We start from the raw sequence: 18702 nt of genomic DNA, 5'->3' as shown, positions 1-18702 counted from the left end.
AAGAGTTTCCCAGACAAACAAAAAACTAAAGGACTTGTGACCCTTCATCCAGCCCTGCAAGAAATATCAAAGGGGACTCTTCGAGTGGGAAGGAAAGACAAAATGGACAAAGACTGGAAAGGAACAGAGAAAATCTCCAGAACTAATGACAAAACAAGTAATAAAAAGGCACTAAATACATATTTTTCAATAATTACTCTGAATGTGAATGGACTAAATGCTATAATCACAAAACATAGGGTATCAGACTGGATAAAAAACAAGATCCATCTATATGCTGTCTGCAAGAGACTCATTTTGGACCTAAGGACACCTGCAGACTGAAAGTGAATGGCTAGAAAACCATTTGTCATGCAAATGGAAGTCAAAAGAAAGCTGGAGTAGCAATATCAGACAAACTACATTTTAAATCAAAGACTGTAACAAGGGATGAACAAGGGCATTATATCATAATAAAGGGAACTATCCAACAAGGTCTAATAATAGTAAATAGTAAATCTCATGCTCCCAACGTGAAAGCACTCAATCAATAAAAATAGCAAACATAGATGAATCCATTGAGAATAATACAATAATAGTAGGGGAATTTAACACTCCACTTATACTGATGGGCAGATCATCTAAGCAGAAAATCAACAGAGAAACAATGGCTTTGAATGACACAATGGGCTAGATGGACTTAACAGATATATTCAGAATATTTCATCCCAAAGCAGCAGAATACACATTCTTTTTGAGTCCACATGGGACATTCTCTGGAATAGATCACATACTAAGTCACAAATCAGGCTTAACAAATATTAAAAGAATGACATCATACCATGCATATTTTCTGATCACTATGCTATGAAACTTGAAGTCAACCATAATAAAAAATTTGGAAAGACTACAAATACATGAAGGCTAAAGAACATCTTACTAAAGAATGAATGGGTCAACCAGGAAATCAAAGAACAAATTAAAAAATACATGGAAACAATGAAAATGAAAACACAACAGTCCAAAAAATTTTAGATGTAGCACCAGTGGTCCTAAGAGGGAAGTATATGGCAATGCAGGCCTACCTCTGGAGTAAGAAAAATCTCAAGTAATAATCTCAAATCTTATCCTTATACTTAAAGGAGCTAAAGAAAAAATAACAAATTAAGCCTAAAGCCAGCAGAAGGAAGAAAACAGTAACGATTAGAACAGACATAAATGATACAGAAACCTAAAAAAAATAGAACAGATGATGAAATCAGGAGCTGGTTCCTTGAAATAATTAAAAAAATTGATAACCCCCTAGCCAGACTTATCAAGAAGAAAAGACTCAAATAAATAGAATCACAAATGAGAGAGTAGAAATAACAGCCAAGACCATAGAGAAACAAATTTATAAAAGAATATTATGAAAAATTATATGCCAACAAATTGGACAACCTGGAAGAAATGTATAAACTTTTAGAAACATATAAACTACAACTGAAACAGGAAGAAATAGAAAACTTGACATGATTAGCAGCAAAGTAATGGAATCAGTATTCAAAAATCTCAGGACAAACAAAAGTCCAGGGCCAGATGGCTTCACAGGTAAATTCTATCAGACATCTAAAGAAGATTAATACCTACTCTCTCAAACCATTCCAAGATATAAAAAACAAAGGAAAATTTACAAACTCATTTCAGCAGGCCAGCATTAACTTGAATCAAAAACCTGACAAAAGACTCCAGTATAAAGGAGATTTACAGGCCAATATTGAAATGAAATGGATAAAAAAAATTCTCATAAGGTACTAGCAAACTGAATGATAGTACATTAAAAGAATCATTCACCATGATCAAGTGGGATTTATTCCTGGGCTACAAGGGTGGTTCATACTTGCAAATCAGTCAACATGATACACCATATTAATAAAAGATAGGATAAGAAACATATGACCATATGTGAAAAACCCATTGCTAATATCCTCATTAAGGGAAACCTGAGAGCTTTTCCTGTAAGGTCAGGAACAAGATGGGGATGTTCACTCTCACCATTGTTATTTAACATAGTACTGGAAGTCCTAGCCTCAGCAATCAGACAACAAAACATAATAAAAGGCAAGGAAGAAGTCCAACTTTCACTATTTACAGATGGCATGATAATCTATATGGAAAACACAAAAGACTCCACCAAAAATTGCCAGAACTGATAAATGAATTGAATAAGTGGCAGGATACAAAATCAACATAGAGAAATCTGTTGAATTTCACACCAGTAATAAAGTAGCAGGAAGAGAAATCAAGCAATCGATCCCATTTACAACTGCACCAAAAATCCTAAGATAACTTAGAATAAACCTAACCAAAGAGGGAAAAGATCTGTACTCTGAAAACTTTTGTAAAACACCGATGAAAGAAATTGAAGATGACACAAGGAAATGGAAGATCACTCCATGCTCATGGATTGAAAGAACAAATATTGTTAATATGTTTATATTACCCAAAGCAATCTACAATTTTAATTCAATCCCTATCAAAATACCAACAGCATTTTTCACAGAGCTAGAACAAACAATCCTGAAATTTGTATGGAACCTCAAAAGACCCCAAATAGACAAGAATCTCGAAGAAGAAAAGCAAAGCTGGAACTATCACAATTTTGGACTCCAAGTTATGTTACACTCCTGTAGTGATTAAGACAGTATGGTACGGGTACAGAAAAAGAATCAGAGATCAGGAAAACAGAATAGAAAACCCAGCAATGGACCCAAAATTATATGGTCAACTAATTTTTGATAAAGCATGAAAGAATATCCAATGGAAAACACACAGTGTCTTCAACGAATGGTGTTGGGAAAACTGGACAGCAATATGCAGAAGAATGAAACTGCACCACTTTCTTACACCATACACAAAAATAAATTCAAAATGGATAAGGGGCCTAAACGTTAGACAGGAAACCATCAGAATCCTAGAGGGCAACACAGGCAGCAACCTCTTTGACATCAGCTGTAGCAACTTCTTATTAGATGTGTCTCCTGAGACAAGGGGAACAAAAGCAAAAATGAAATATTAGGACTTTATCCAGATAAAAATCTTCTGCACAGGGAAGGAGCACTCAATAAAAGTAAAAGACAATGTTTGGAATAGGAGAAGATATTTGCAAATGACATATCTGATGAAGAGTTAGTATCCAAAATCTATAAAGAACTTATTAAGCTCAACACCCAAAAAGCAAATAATCCAGTTAAACAATGGGAAGAAGTCATGAATAGATCTTTTTCCAAAGAAGATAAGATGGGTAACAGACACAAGAAAAGAATCATCTGAGAAATGCAAATCAAAACTACAATGAGATACCACCTCACACCAGTCAGAATGGCTGACGTTAACAACCCAGGAAGCAACAGGTATTAGTAAGGATGAGGAGAAAGTCCCACTGTTGGTGGGACTGAAAACTGGTGCAGCCACTCCAGAAAACAGTATGGACCTTCCTCAAAAATTAAAAATAGAACTACCATGTGATCCAGCAATTGTACTACTGGGTATTTACCCATAGGATCCAAAAGACTGATTTGGATAAAAAAGAAGAGTTGTCAACATGGTGGAGAAGTAGGGGATCCGAAGTTCCTTCTTCCCTCAAACACAGTAGTGTTGAGGCCAGCGGACTTGGAATTCCAAGAGTCCAGGCTTCAGAATCACAGAGACATCTCCAGGGGCCCACGGGGACAACTTGGCAGGCCATAGGTGCATGATTGTGAACTGGGAGAGATATAACAGGTGGCATAGGCACAGAGAGGAGGGATCCTCTTTTATGGAGAGACAAAAGGAAGAGAAAGAGAGGGTGTGGAAGTGTAGGATTGTATTTGGACAAGAGAAAAACCATGGACTGGAGATCGGAAAAAAACGGAGAAAGATCCAATTTCTAACTGCAGGGCTTTCTCGGAACTGGGACTGGCTGCCCTGTTCATGCGCCTGGGAGGAGGGGAGCTAGCCCTGGGCTTGGTAACTAGCTCAGAGGCGCAGTCCGCAGTGGGAGAAAGCAATCCCCTCCCTGGAGTGCTGGGGGAATAAGGTATATAGCCATTCTAAGGACAAAGGACCCTGCCTGCGCCCGCCAGCCAGAGGCCCATTATAGGCAGGGCACTTCCCCAGAACCTGGGTGTGCAGAGCAAGATCTTTTAAGACGTCAGGGTTTGAATTCCAGTCAAGTGCCTAGTAGGCGTGGGAGACTGTGGAGCGGGGCAGGGGGAAGCAACCTGCTCTCACCTATGCAGCACTGTGAGGACAGCCTGGGGGGAGGGGGACACCTCAGGGGACGGTGTCACCATTTTTCTCCTCATCACCAAAAGGTGGGGCTTCAGGGTACCAAGGGGCCCACAGTGGAGGCAGGTCGCCTACACCAAACCACACCCCTGTGGACATGGTAACTAGCTATCTATTGGAGTGGGATTGATGCTGACCAATCAGACAGCCCTCTTCCAGATCAGTGCAGCCACTGGTTCTGAGGCACCCAGGGTTTTGCATTTTTTAATTTAATTCTTGGTCAATTCTATATATTTTTTTCTTCTTCTTCTTCCTTTTCTTCCTCTTATATTTCCCTTCTCTAGTCTGGTTATTCTGGTTGTATAAGCAGACATATTTAATATGTTCTCTTTACACCTGTTCTGTATCTCCTTATTCTTTATTTTCCTCTCTCTCTAGATTAAACCATATAGTTTCTCTGCCTGGTCAATTTTATTTTATTTTATTTTATATTATATTTTATTTTATTTTATTTTTCCCCGCCCCAGTCATTTCTCTCTTTGTATGGGATAAGGCTTCTTCCACCACCACCACCACCATCCCCTTTTTTTAAAAAAATTGTTTTTCCCAAGGTTACTTCAATGAACAAATCAAAGCACACCTGGTGGAGGGTTCAAACCACCACTACAAATAGGGAGATATGGCAACCAGAGTCACAACAACAGACAGCATGTAACACACTGCAAAAATACCTCCTGATGGGCCAGGCCTTGGACAATGTATGACCCCTCTTTAATATCATAGTGCTTGCCAGTTCAGGACACATAACAAGCTATTAAAACATATAAGGGAAAGAAAACTAGCCAAAATGATAAAACAGAAGAATTCTCAAAAGAAATTCCAAGAAGAAATGACAGCTAAAGAATTGCTCTAAACAGATATAAGCAATATATATGATCAAGCATTTAGAATAATAGTCATAAGTTTAATCACTGGGCTTGAAAAAAGCATAGAAGTTAGCAGAGAATCTATTGCTGCAGAGATCAAGGAACTGAAAAATAGTCATGACAAATTAAGAAATGTAAATGAGGTGCAGAATAAACTAGATGCAGTGACAGTGAGGTTGGAAGAGGCAGAGGTGAGAATAAGTGAAATAGAAGACAAAATTATGGAAAATGATGAAGCTGAGAAAAAGAGAGATAAAAATTACTATACCATGAGGGGAGAATTAGAGAACTAAATGATTCAATGAAGGGTAATAATATCCATATTATAGGAGTTCCAGAAAAAGAAGAGAGAGAAAGGGGCAGAAGGTTTACTTGAACAAATTATAGCTGAAAACTTCCCCAATCTGGGGAAGGAAGCAGACATCCAAATCCAGGAGACATAGAGAACTCCCTTCGGACATAACAGGAATAGGTCTTCTCCATGACGTATTATAGTGAAACTGGCAAAATACAAAGACAAAGGATTCTGAAAGCAACTAGGAATAAACAGGCCTTAACCTAAAAGGGTAGACACATAAGGTTAGTAGTAGAACTTTCCACTGAAACTTGGCAGGCCACAAGATAGTGGCAGAAAATATTCAATGTACTGAATAGGAAAAATATGCAGCCAAGAATCCTTTATCCAGCAAGGCTGTCATTCAGAATAGAAGGAGAGATAAAGGCTTTCCAAGACAAACAAAAACTGAAGGAGTTCATGACCACTAAACTAGCCCTGCAAGAGATCCTAAGGGGGACTCTGTGAGTGGAATGCTGCAAAGACTACAAAGGTCCAGAGATACCATCGCAAGCATGAAACCTACAGATAACACAATGACACTAAATCCATATCTTTCAATAATAATGTATGAAATACTCTGATGTAAATGGTGTAAATGCTCCAATCAAAAGACATAGGGTATCAGAATGGATAAAAAAATGGATTAAAAAAAAAAAAACAAGATCCATCTATATGCTGTCTACAAGAGACCCATTTTAGACCTGAGGATACCTTCAGATTGAAAGTGAGGGGATGGAGAACTATTTATCATGCCACTGGAAGTCAAAAGAAATCTGGAATAGCCATACTAATATCAGACAAACTGGATTTTAAACTAAAGGTTGTAACAAGAGATGAAGAAGGGCATTATATCACAATTACAGTGTCTATCCATCAAGAAGAGATAACGATTATAAATGTTTATGCACCTAATTTGAAAGCACCCAAATATATACATCAATCACAAACATAAGCAATCTTATTGATAAGAATACAATAATTGCAGGTGATGTTAATATTCCACTTACAACAATGGACAGATCATCTAGGCAGGAAATCAATAAAGAAACAATGGCCCTGAATGATACACTGGACTAGATGGACTTGACAGATAAATTCAGAACTTTTCGTCCAGAAGTAGCAGAATACACATTCTTCTCAAGTGCACATGGAACATTCTCTGAGATCACATACTGGATCACAAGACTGATTTCAAGGGATACATGAATACCCTGATGTTTCTAGCAGCATTCTAGACAAATTATGAAAAGAGCCCAAATATCCATTGATTGATGAATGGATAAATATGTGAGATATATATATATATATATATATATATATATATATATATATATACATATATATATATATATATATATATATATATATTAGAATATTACCCAGCCATAAAAAAGAATGAGATCTTTCCATTTACAATGATATGGATGGACCTCGAGAGTATAATGCTAAGCAAAATAAGTCAGTCAGAGAAAGACAAATTCCATATGATTTCCTTCATGTGGAATTTGAGAAATAAAACAGATGAACATGGAGAAAAAAGAGACAAAGCAGAAGAAAGACTTTTAAGTATAGAGACTATAGAGAACAAACTGAGGGTTGTTGAATGGGAGGTTGGGCTAAATGGGTGATAGGTATTATGGAGGGCACTTGTGATGAGCACTGGGTGTTGCATGTAAGTGATGAATCATTAAATTCTATATCAGAAACCAATAATACACTACATGTTAACTAAGTGGAATTTAAATAAAATTTTAAATTTTAAGAAACTGAAAAAAATACATGTAATTATTGACTCTCAACTGGATCTTTTTGCTATAAAGTGCCAATCTTTTGATGAAGGGTAAATTTGGATGACATCTGAAGATTAGATATTAGTAATGCATAATTATTTCCTGATTTTGAAAGGTTTTAGAATTAATATCTATGTAAGAATTGTACATTAAAATATTTAGAGTTACTAGGATTGTGTTTGACAACTTATTCCTCATTATCCCAGGAAAAAATTTATTCTTTTGGATGATTTTTATGTCATTTCCCTATATTTTAGGTTGTTACACAATCAAATAAAAAATCATTATATATTACATATAGAAGCACAGAAATATTAACATAGGCAACAAAATAAAAAGAATATAGGGTTTATACATTTTTTGTAATCAATGTTGAGATATTTTAATTGATCAATTTTGTTATCAAAGAAGAAATGCTTGTGATTTTTCACTAACATTTTCAATTATATTTCTTCAGTTTTCTACATAAATTTTCTATTATGTTTCATTTTCTTATAATTAGTGCTTGTAATAATGATTATAATTGTGATGTTGGAAATCATAATGAAAGTAATAATAGGATATGTGTAAAGAAAGATTTTTGTGTGGCAAGCATTGTGTTTTAATATATTCTAACTCATGTCACCTTAACTTCCTCTACATGTTCTATTATATTGAATTACCATAGAAATAAACTTATTGCTGTTATTTATAACTTGTATTAACAATAAAAACACTTCCTTCCTTCTTGGCTCTTTGGTAAGTGAAATATTACAGAATTTATAGTACTTTTCAGTAATTCATAGAGTGTTACTTTGATACTGATTTCATTCCATTTATCTGAAGAATATGATTTATTTTTAGACATTCCCATGGTGTAAAGTATTTTAGCAGTTGCAGCATGTATGAATTTAAGCACAAGGTTTCACAGCCTGAATTTGAATGTCTTCAGAATAAAACAGTTTCAGACGTGGTTCGCCAAGGAAGAACTGCAATTTGTGGTAATAAAATTGTGGAACCACCAGAACAGTGTGATTGTGGTCTTCCAGAGGTTAGTGACAAACATTAATAATTTATCTAAAGATTTGTTTTTGTGTTTCTCATGTAGTTTTATAAATATAGATGTGATATAGGAGGACTTTCTTTGAAATGCTGAACCATTTTATTAAACATCTAAGATACGGAGGTATGGGGCTTTTGATAACTGACATCCTGAATTTGAAGCATTTGAAGAGTTTAAGTGAGGGGTAAGTGTAGCATGGATTAAAGAGGTAGATTTTCTTTATTATGTAACCATTAAGAGCAATACCCACCTTTCTGTATCATAAACATTATTAACATCTATACTATAATCATTACCTCAATCATGTCCTGAATTCCTCCAGAGAGACTGTATTGGTTCATTAGGTTCTTACATGTATGTTGTTGTTTACCTCCTCATCTCCTGATTTCTGTCCTTGCATCTGGGGTAACTTTATTTAACTTAACTTCACAGAATTGGGTTAATAATCCTTGGTTTGTTACTGTTATATTTAAGTATTTGCCATTACCTTTTTTTTTTTCTTTCAGTTCTTGGTAAGATAGCGAATCTGCATTTTATTATGCCTGTCTTTATATTGCATGTTGATTTTTTGGAATGTCCCATATTTGGTTGAGAAAATGTAAACTCTTGAATTGTTAGAAACTAAATTCTACATAACTTGATTACATCATAATTTTTAAGTGATTGCTTCAAATCTTCTGTATGAATCTTATTTACCTGAACTCTTGGCACTTGAGAGATAATATTTATGTTTTCAACTATGCAGTTGGATTTGCCTAATTCTTACTATAGGCTATTCAATTTATGCTTTCTGTGTTTTGAAGCTTTTTGATATGGTAGAGAATTATGGTGGAGATTGTTATATCTTCCTGGAAATGTAACTTTTATTTTCAAATACTGAATATCTTTATTCCAGTGTTGCTTTCTGTTTTAAAGTCTATTTAGTCTGACATATCTATATATCTATGCACACACTAGTTTCCCTTAATTAGCATTTCTATGATATTTCTGTATTCTCATTTACTTTTCCTGTACTGTTAAGTTCAAGATCTACATTGGGTTTTAATTTATTATCCCATCTATCTTTTATTTATCAGATTATCCTCTTAAATATTTTTGTGATTAATTTTTGCATATTTTTAATTAACTAAAGTCTATAATTTATTCAGATTTCTTTCTTTTTTTATGTTCAAGTTTGTTTGTTGGTTTATTTATTTATTTATAGAGGGAGGGGAAGAGAGAGAAGGAGAGAGAGATCCTAGGCAGGCTCTGCACCTGTCAGTATGGAGCCTGACTCAAACTCACGAACCATGAGATCATGACCTGAGCCAAAATCAAGTCAGATGCTTAACCAATTGAGCCACCTAGGCATCCCCAGGTTTCTTTTCTTTATACTGAATAGCCTCTTTCTGTGCCAGGATCTTCTCTAGTATGCCTCATTACATTTAGGTGTTATGACTCCTTACAGTCCTCCGTACTGCATATTTTTTATAACTTTAGTTGCCCCAAATTTCCATATTTTTATGTTCATTTTGCCACATTTGTTTTTTAATTGAATTTTTGTTCATTTCTTTTGATCTGTGTGTTTTGTTTTTCTTTCTTCCTCTATTTAAGCAATTTAGTGGATATATACTTTTTATTTTCCTTTACTGATTATTCTTGCATTTTTGCTATACATATTTAAGTTTTAACCATATCTAGGCCACTTTCAGAATAATGGGGTTTACAATTTACAACCCAATTAACTTACATAACATTTTTATAAATATTGCATTTCTGTCACCTCTGTGCTTTACATTAGAAAATAGCTTATAACTTTAATTCTGAAAATATTTGCTTTATTTTACCTATCATTTCTTTTGGTTGTTAGGGTTTTTTGCATGTCAAAGTTTCACTGTGAAGAATTTTATTTAAATTATATTCTCTTTCTTAAAATACACATTAGTATTTTTTAGTTCTCCTTAAAGGAAGTTTTCTGCCCACTTTAATGATAAATATTTATGTGATATATAATTGTGAAATACAATACACATGAAATATATGCATGAAAGATGAACAAAGTGTGTAATGGATATATACTTAAAAAGCATCTGAATAATTTGCACTCAGGCCTTATCAACTAAGTTTGAAAGTGATCACTCCTCTTCAGTTTTCAGGAAGAGTTTAGGAGGGTAACATTTAGTTAAATTTTTTGTGAACATTTGGAAGAATTCACCAGTGAAGCCAACTGGACTTGGTCTTATGATTCTTTGGAGTTTTTTGATTACTGACCCTATCTCCTTACTAGTAGTCAATCTATTCATATTTTCTGTTTCTTAATGATTCAGTTTTGGTATATGTATTTCTAGGAAGTTATCCATTTCTACTAAGTTGTTCAATTATGGGCATATAATTTTTCATAGTAGTCTCTTATGAACCTTTGTACTTCATGGTATCAGTTGTAACCTCTCCTCTTCCATTTCTGATTTTATTATGAAACTTCTTTTTCTGTTTCTTGGTGAGTCTAGCTAAAACTTTGTGAATATTTTTAATCTTTTAAAAGAATTGACTCTTGGTTTCATTGATCTTTTAGATTGGGATTTCAGTCTCCATTTAATTTACTAACATCTGATTTTTGTTATTTTCTTTTTTCTACTAACTTTGTTCTTCTTTTTCTAGTTCCTATAGGTATAAAATTAAATTGTTTAAAATTTTTTTGTTGTTTGAGGTAGGCCTATATTGCTATGTACTTTCCACTTGGAAATGCTTTTACTGCATCCCATAGATTTTTTTTTATGTTGGATTTAAATTTCATTCATCTCAAGGTATATTTTGAGTTTTAAAAAATTTCTTTATTGACTTATTTGTTATTCACTATCATACTATTTTACCACCATATACTGAATTTTTAATTTTTCTAGTTTTCTTTTTGTAATTGATCTCTTGTTTCATACCTTTGTCAGAAAAGATGTTTGATATGATTTTAGTCTTCTTAAAAGTACTGAGACTTCTTTTGTGGCCAACACATGATCTAAAATGGAGAATGTTCCATGTGCACTTGAGAAAAATGTGTATTCTTGCTGCTTCTGGATGGAATGCTCTGTATATGTCTATTAATTTATCTGGTCAAATGTGTTTTATTTTATTAGAAAAATAAAGTAGTAATAATTCTAAAATTTCGTAAGTCTATGGTAATATATTTTTAAAAGTGTGTGAAATTGTTTTTTTTCCTCTCCAAATTTTTATGTAAACTCCCATTAGTTAACATGCTTCAGTAGTAGAATGTAGTGATTCGTCACTTACATATAAGGCCCAGGAGTCATCACAAGTGCCCACCTTAATAGTCATCACCCATTTAACCCATCCCCCACCCACCTCCCCTCCAGCAATCCTTAGTTTGTTCTCTATAGTTAAGAGTCTGTTAATGGATTTGCCTCTTTCTTCTTTCCCCTCTATGTTTATCTACTTTATTTTTTAAGTTCGACATGTGAGTGAAATCATTGGAGTGCATGTATCCATTTCTCAGTACCATAATGGACTGTGCTGCAACGCTTAGGAGAGAGGAAAGGGCAGGCCAACTATCATCAGTTCACTGCCACACCTTAACCAACATATATAGCTTTCATTCTATTTGGATGAAACCCTATATCCTTGCTCTGTTTATTTTTGAAGGAAGGTGCCAAAGGTGTTGGGTCAATGCTAATCCAAATGCATTATGTCAGATAGGGAATTGAGGCCCTCTTGTCTTCCTTTTACTTGTCCACAGTAAAGCACAAGAGTGGCCAGGAACAGTCCATTGTCATGGCCCAAGTATTTAAGTACCATGGGTCTTCTTTAGGTCAGTAGTGAGAATTTCTCCCAAGAGCAGACTATTAATGTTCTCATTAGATTCTCTCTGGCTTAATATCCAGATCTACATGAACCTATGGCTCAGACTTCAATTATTGGTTGATTTATTTATCTTCTGGCCCTTGAATTGCATGGAATTTTGTTTGGACTTTGCCAATGCATCCATTCTGGAGACCTTATTGCCCAGTTCATGAATAGTTTCCAGAGACTATTCCTAGACACAAGAGGAAAATGAGTTGTCTGATAGGCTGGTTGCACTAGAATGGTTTTAAGTGAACTGATTTGGGTGACTATTTCATCATCTGAGCACTTAGTCTTTATTAAAAATCTAGGACAGAGTCACAGTGCACCTAAGGGAAGAGGTAGCTTGACCCACTGGATTTCAAGGTATTTATTGGAGAATGGAGATTCATTATGGATAGGCCAGTTTTATTATGGCTGTAAAGACCTACTGCAATAAGCCCCAAGAGGTTTTCACATTCCCATTCTTCATGTGCATGCCATTAGCCAGAGTGGTCATTGACCAACTGTACTTAGAGAATGAAGTTCTTTTTTTTTTTTAATTTTTTTTTAAGATTTATTTATTGTTGAGAGACAAAGAAAGACAGAGCATGAGCAGGGGAGGGGAAGAGAGGGAGAGAGGGAGACATAGAATCTGAAGCAGGCTCCAGGCTCTGAGCTGTCAGCACAGAGCCCTATGTGGGGCTTGAACTCATATACCACGAGATCATGACCTCAGCCGAAATCGGACACTTAACTGACTGAGCCACCCAGGCGCCCTGAGAATGAGGTTAGTTCTTGAGTGACAATGACTTCCTAGCCTTCAAATCTAGCAACACTAGCATAGATCTCTAATATTGTAATTGGATGAGGTAGCTTTAATAATTTTATCAGGTTTTTGCCCAAGTATATCTAATTTCTTTTCTTTCTCTTGCATTGTCAGAACATAACTCAGTAAATGTTGGAGTGATTAACTGCTCTTAGTCACCATGAATTTTACTATCTATAACTCTGGCCACCATCAGAAAGAAAGTAGATTCACTTTCTTGATAGTGTAGGTGAGTGAACAACAACCATAATAACATTTTTTTTCTTTTTTTAGTATTATAAGACCATCATTCCCCACTGATGGAACTTATCAGGAGTCTCAACAATGATAGTCAAAAACCATTTGTCCCATTGTCACTAAAGATGTCAGTACCCAATGACTTCTGCCTGCTTCTGTCTGCCATACCTAGCCAAATGATCCATAGAACCCATCTTTGTGTCTAGAAATGCATTGTGACCTTGTCTTTGGTTTTAAACAAAAAGATTTGTGATGTGTCTAGGTGGTCTTCATTATATTTATTTATATTTGTTTTTCTTCTGACTTGCTGATGTTTTTGGAAGTGAGTGAGGATATACTTAATTAGATGTGGAGAAAAAGATATAGAACATTTACATTACCATAGTTTACCATACCTCCTTAAGTAAATCCTATAAGAATCTAAATTTCTGATTTCTGTCATAACTCATTATTTTTGTCCCCTATTGAAATTCATATGAATGAATCATACATTATGGATCTTTTTTGATTCTGGAACATTTGCTTTATATATTTTTGATATTCATCCATATGATTGAATGTATCTGTAGTTCATTTGTATTTGTTATAGAGTAGTATTTCTTTGTATGGATATTCTTGGAGTGTTTGTCCATCAAATTATTAATGAACATTTAGGTTGTTTTTGTTTGGGACTTTTATAAAAAAAAGCTCCTAAAATATTCATATCCAAATCTGCTTGGACTTGTGTTTTCATTTCTCTTGGGTAAATATATAGGAGTGGAATTGCTGAGTGACATGGTAGTTGATTAACTATTAAACCTATAACAACATGTCAAACTTCTTTCCAAAATGTTGTAATATTTTATATGCCAACCATCTGTGTATGAGAGTTGTAATTTTTCCTTATCGTCATCAACTTTTGTTATTGCCAGTCTTTTTCATTTTAGTCATTTGAATTTGTGCTGGTATCTCATTGTGTTTTTAATTTGTGTTTCCTCTAGGAATAATTATACTGGACAGTGTTTCATATGATTACGGGACTTTCATATGCCTCCTTTTTAAAGTGTCTGTTCAAACATTTTGTACATATTTATAAGGTTATTTGCTTTTTTATTATGTAGTTAGAGAAATTCTTTTTTTAAAATAATGTTTACTTAATTTTAAGAAAGAGAAAGAGAGAGTGAGTGAGGGGCAGAGAGAGGGAGACACAGAATCTGAACTGTCTGAACTGTCAACACAGAGCCTGATGTAGGGCTTGAACTCACAAACCAGGAGATCATGACCTGAGCCAAAGTTGGATGCTTAGGCAACTGAGCCACCCAGGCACCCCTAGAAATTCTTAATATAAACTATATGCAAGTCTTTTGCCAGATTTTCTCCCAGTATGTGGCTTGGTTTTGTATCTTCTTAAAGATATCTTTCAAAAAGTCAAATTTTTAATTGGGTGGAGTTCAGTTTATCTTTTTTTTTTCTTTTATGTGTTATGCTACTTGCACCCTATCTATCCCATGGTTGTGAAGCTTTCTCATAAGTGTTCTAGAAGTTTATTGATTTTAGCTTTTATATGTATATCTATGATCCATTTTGAGAAATGTTTGTAAGTTAAGAATCAGGATATATTTTTTCTATATGTATATCCAATTGTTCCAGGACCATTTGTTGAATAGCTATATTTTTCTTGGCACCTGTATTGAAAAACGGTTCATCACATACTTTGTGTTCCATTGTTTCATATATCTAGCCTTATACCAATACCAGCTCTCCTTACCCTAACTCATAAAATCAGGTAAAATGTGTCTTCATATTTTGCACTTCTTTAATCAAGATAGATTTGGTGATTTCAGGTCTTTGCATTTCTATGTAAAATTTAGAATCAACTTTTCTATTTCTACTCACATCCCCTAAAGAAAAAAAATCCTAATTCTGCTGGAATTTTGACTGGGATTTTTAAAAATCTATAGATGAATTTGTAAAGAAGTGAGTTATTCATAATGTTATGATTTCAAACCATGATCATGGCATATTGTTCCATTTATTTAGGTATCTTTAATTCTTAAAGTTAACCCTAAACATTTAATGTTTTGAATGTTATTGTAAATTGGATACTTAAAAAAATTTTAATTCCCAGTATCCTTTGCAGGCATATAGAAATAGAATTAAGTCATGAAAGTTGTTGATTCCTCCAATTAATGTTACTTTGAATGACTGACTTATATTTTGGAAAATACTTACAAAATAATCAGGATTCCCAACCAAAATGAGTATATGAAAATGAATATGCTTCTGTATTTTATTCCAGAAATAGAGAACCACTTCAGTAAGATATTAAATATTGAGGAGACATTTAAAAATGGTTTGGACAACTAGGAGAAAAGAAAACATCCTTTTGATTCTCAAATTTCTCAATGATATACCTTGGCTACCTGTTTTATAAAGTTCTGGCTTCCAGTCCCATGATGGCATTCTGTTCCTAAAGCATAAGTCTTTAAGAGTCAATTTCTAAGCCAGGTATTTAGTCTAGATTTGGGTATTGTGAAAATTTGCTCTCTACTGTAGGCTTTCTCTTTGATACTAGCCTTGGAATTTCCTGTCATGTCATTGATTTTTGCTCCCCCTGCCTGAATTAATATTTAGTTTCCATTCAATCCTCTAGCTGCACTAAATATTATTGACAGTTTTTCAATAAAATATTTAAATTGTGAAGCATAACACACTTTAGTTAATATTGAAATATAAAAATAAAAAAAGAATATCATCTGGCTCTTGTAAATTTAAACTTGTTATATAGTGATAAAGGTCTGATATACTTTAATAATACACTAATGTTGCAGTTAGTGTAATTGTAACATTATATCTAATTTTGTATAAAATATTATGTGATAATCCAGGTAGTACAAGAGATCAAGAATAAATTATTATTTTATAAATGCACTTGATATATTTACTGTTTTGAAAGAATGATCCCTGATTACAGCTTCTCTTACAGCATAACACTCAAAACATTCTATATATTATAGTTTTCAGTTTATAGGTCTTTCACCTCTTTTGTTAAGTTTATTCCGAGGTAATTTATTCTTTTTGGTGCATTTATAAATGGCATTGTTCTCTAATTTTTGCTTCTGCTACTTTGTGGTTTTGTTATTAGTGTATAGAGATACTACTGGTTTCTGTGTATTAATTTTGTATCCTGCAACTTTACTGAATTAATTTATTACTTCTAGTAGTTTTTTAGGGGAGTCTTTAGAATGTTTTGTGTCTAGTATTATGTTATCTGCAAATAGAGACAGTTCAACTTCTTCTTTACCAATATGGATACCTCTTTTTTCTTTTTCTCATGTGATTGCTGTGGCTAGGACTTCTAGTACTATGTTGAAAAAAGTGGTAAGAGTGGACATTCTTGTCTTGTGTCTGATCTTAGAAGAAAATCTCTATTTTTCAACATTGAGTATTATGTTGGATGTGGTAAAGGATCTGTACTCTGAAAACTGAAAAACATTCATAAAAGAAATTGAAGATGACACAAACAAATGGAAAGATATTCCATGATTATGTATTGGAAGAATTAATATTGCTAAAATGTCCATATTACTTAAAGCAATCTACAGATTCAGTGCAATCCCTATTAAAATACAAACAGCATTTTTCACAGAACTAGAACAAACAACACTAAAATTTGTATAGAACCATCAAAGACCCTGAATAGTCAAAGTGATCTTGAGAAAGAACAAAGATGGAGGTATCACAATCTCAGATTCCAAGATATCCTACAATTCTGTAGAAATGGCCTTTGGGGACCTCCATCCACTCAAGAGAGACACCAAAGCACATCCCTGTCTGCTGCTGCTAACGTGAGTTGTGCCCCTGGCCACTGCCCTGCTTTGGGGGGATCCAACCTAAGACTACCACTCAGCACAAATTTTGCTAATGCTGTGAGTGACTTATTGAGCTACCACCTTGCTCCATGCCCAGCCTCTGTGCTCATGGCCTCACACCGTGCTTAGCTACCACATGACTGTGGTCACCTCAGCAACCACATGCCAGACCCTGGCTGCAGCCACTAACATTCTCCCACAACAGGGATATAATCAGTGCAGAAGTCTAGACTGAAGGGAAAAGGTACTCAAACACCATAGCAGGACACAAGCAACACATATAGGAGACTCCTCTGAAGTGCCAAGTTCTGGTGAACCAAGGACACTGCACTACAGGACACTACAGGACCTCTTCATAAAGCCACTACTTTCAAGAGCAGAGGATGTAGGTGATTTTCCTAACACACAGACACAGAGAGATAGACAAAATTAGAGGAATTTGTCTCAAATGAAAGAACATGACAAAATCATAGCAGGGGACTTAATTGAAACAAAAAGAAGTAATATGCCTGATAGAGAATTTAATGATTGTAAAGATACTCACTGGGCTTCCAAAAAAAGTGGATGACATCAGTGGTGACTCTGGACAAAGACATAAAAATAACATATCAGAGATGAAGAACTCAATAAATGAAATTTAAAAAGCAATGGAGGGGAACCTGGGTGGCTCAGTCAGTTAAGTGTCCAACCTTGGTTTAGGTCATGATCTCGTGGTTCATGGGTTTGGGCCCAGCATCAGGCTCTTTGCTGACAGCTCAGAGCCTGAAGACTGCTTCGGATTTTGTGTCTTCCCCTCTCTCTGTCCCTCCTCTGTTCATGCTTTGTCTCTGTCTCTCAACAATAAATAAATGTGAAAAAAAATTTTAAAAATCAGTGGATGAATTAAATAGTAGGCCACAAGAAGGGAAACAGAGATAAATAATATGCCTGATGGAGAATTTAAAGTAATGATACTCACTTGACTTGAGAAAAACATGGAGGATATCAGTGAGACTCTTGACAAATAGATACAAAATAACATATCAGAGATGAATAACTGAATTAATGAAATTAAAAATATAATAGATGTAATAAATATTAGGCTACAGGAAGCAGAGGAATGTATCAGTGATCTGGAGGATAGAGTAATGGAAAGCAATCAAACTGAACAAGGGAGAGACAAATACTGCATTATGAAAATATAATTAGAGAACTCAGTGACTCCATTAAGCATAATCACATTCACATTAGGGATCCCAGAGGGGAGGAGAGGGAATGGGGGGCTGAAAATGTATTTGATAAAATAATAGTTGAAAACTTCCCAAATCTGGGGAGAGAGATAGAGATCCAAATTCAGGAGGCACAGAAATCCCCCAGCAAATTCAACCCAAAGAGGCCCACACCAAGGCACATAGTAATTAAAATGGGAAAAAAAAATAGTGATAAAGAATTTTAAAGGTTGTAAATGAAAAGAAAACATTTACATATAATGGAAACCCCACAAGGCTATGAGGTTAATTTCAGCAGAAATTTTTGTAGGCCATAAGGGACTGGCATGATGTATTCAGAGTGCTGAGGGAAAAATCTGTATCCAAGATGTTCTACCTAGCAAGGCTATCATTCAGAATAGAAGAAGAGATAAAGAGTTTCTCTGACAAAGAAAAACTAAAGGATTTC

General features: G+C 34.6%; 1 protein-coding gene across 8 annotated transcripts in view; it reads left to right on the top strand.

The window, feature by feature from the left end:
• Positions 1 to 18702, top strand: part of LOC106978369 (A disintegrin and metallopeptidase domain 3-like) — a 151898-nt gene that overhangs the window by 64375 nt on the left and 68821 nt on the right. For all 8 annotated transcript variants that reach the window (XR_008295986.1, XM_015076052.3, XM_053216566.1 and 5 more), the window contains one exon: positions 8124 to 8310. Coding sequence is in view for 7 of the 8 variants with exons in the window: in XM_015076052.3 (XP_014931538.2) it covers positions 8124 to 8310 (187 nt within the window). In the remaining variant the exon portion in view is untranslated. The remainder of the gene's footprint in view (positions 1 to 8123; positions 8311 to 18702) is intronic.

Source organism: Acinonyx jubatus, chromosome B1 (genome assembly GCF_027475565.1).
Source record: "Acinonyx jubatus isolate Ajub_Pintada_27869175 chromosome B1, VMU_Ajub_asm_v1.0, whole genome shotgun sequence".
Taxonomy (NCBI): domain Eukaryota; kingdom Metazoa; phylum Chordata; class Mammalia; order Carnivora; family Felidae; genus Acinonyx; species Acinonyx jubatus.
The sequence above is the reverse complement of the archived record's forward strand: the minus strand, read 5'-3'. Positions and strand labels throughout refer to the sequence as shown.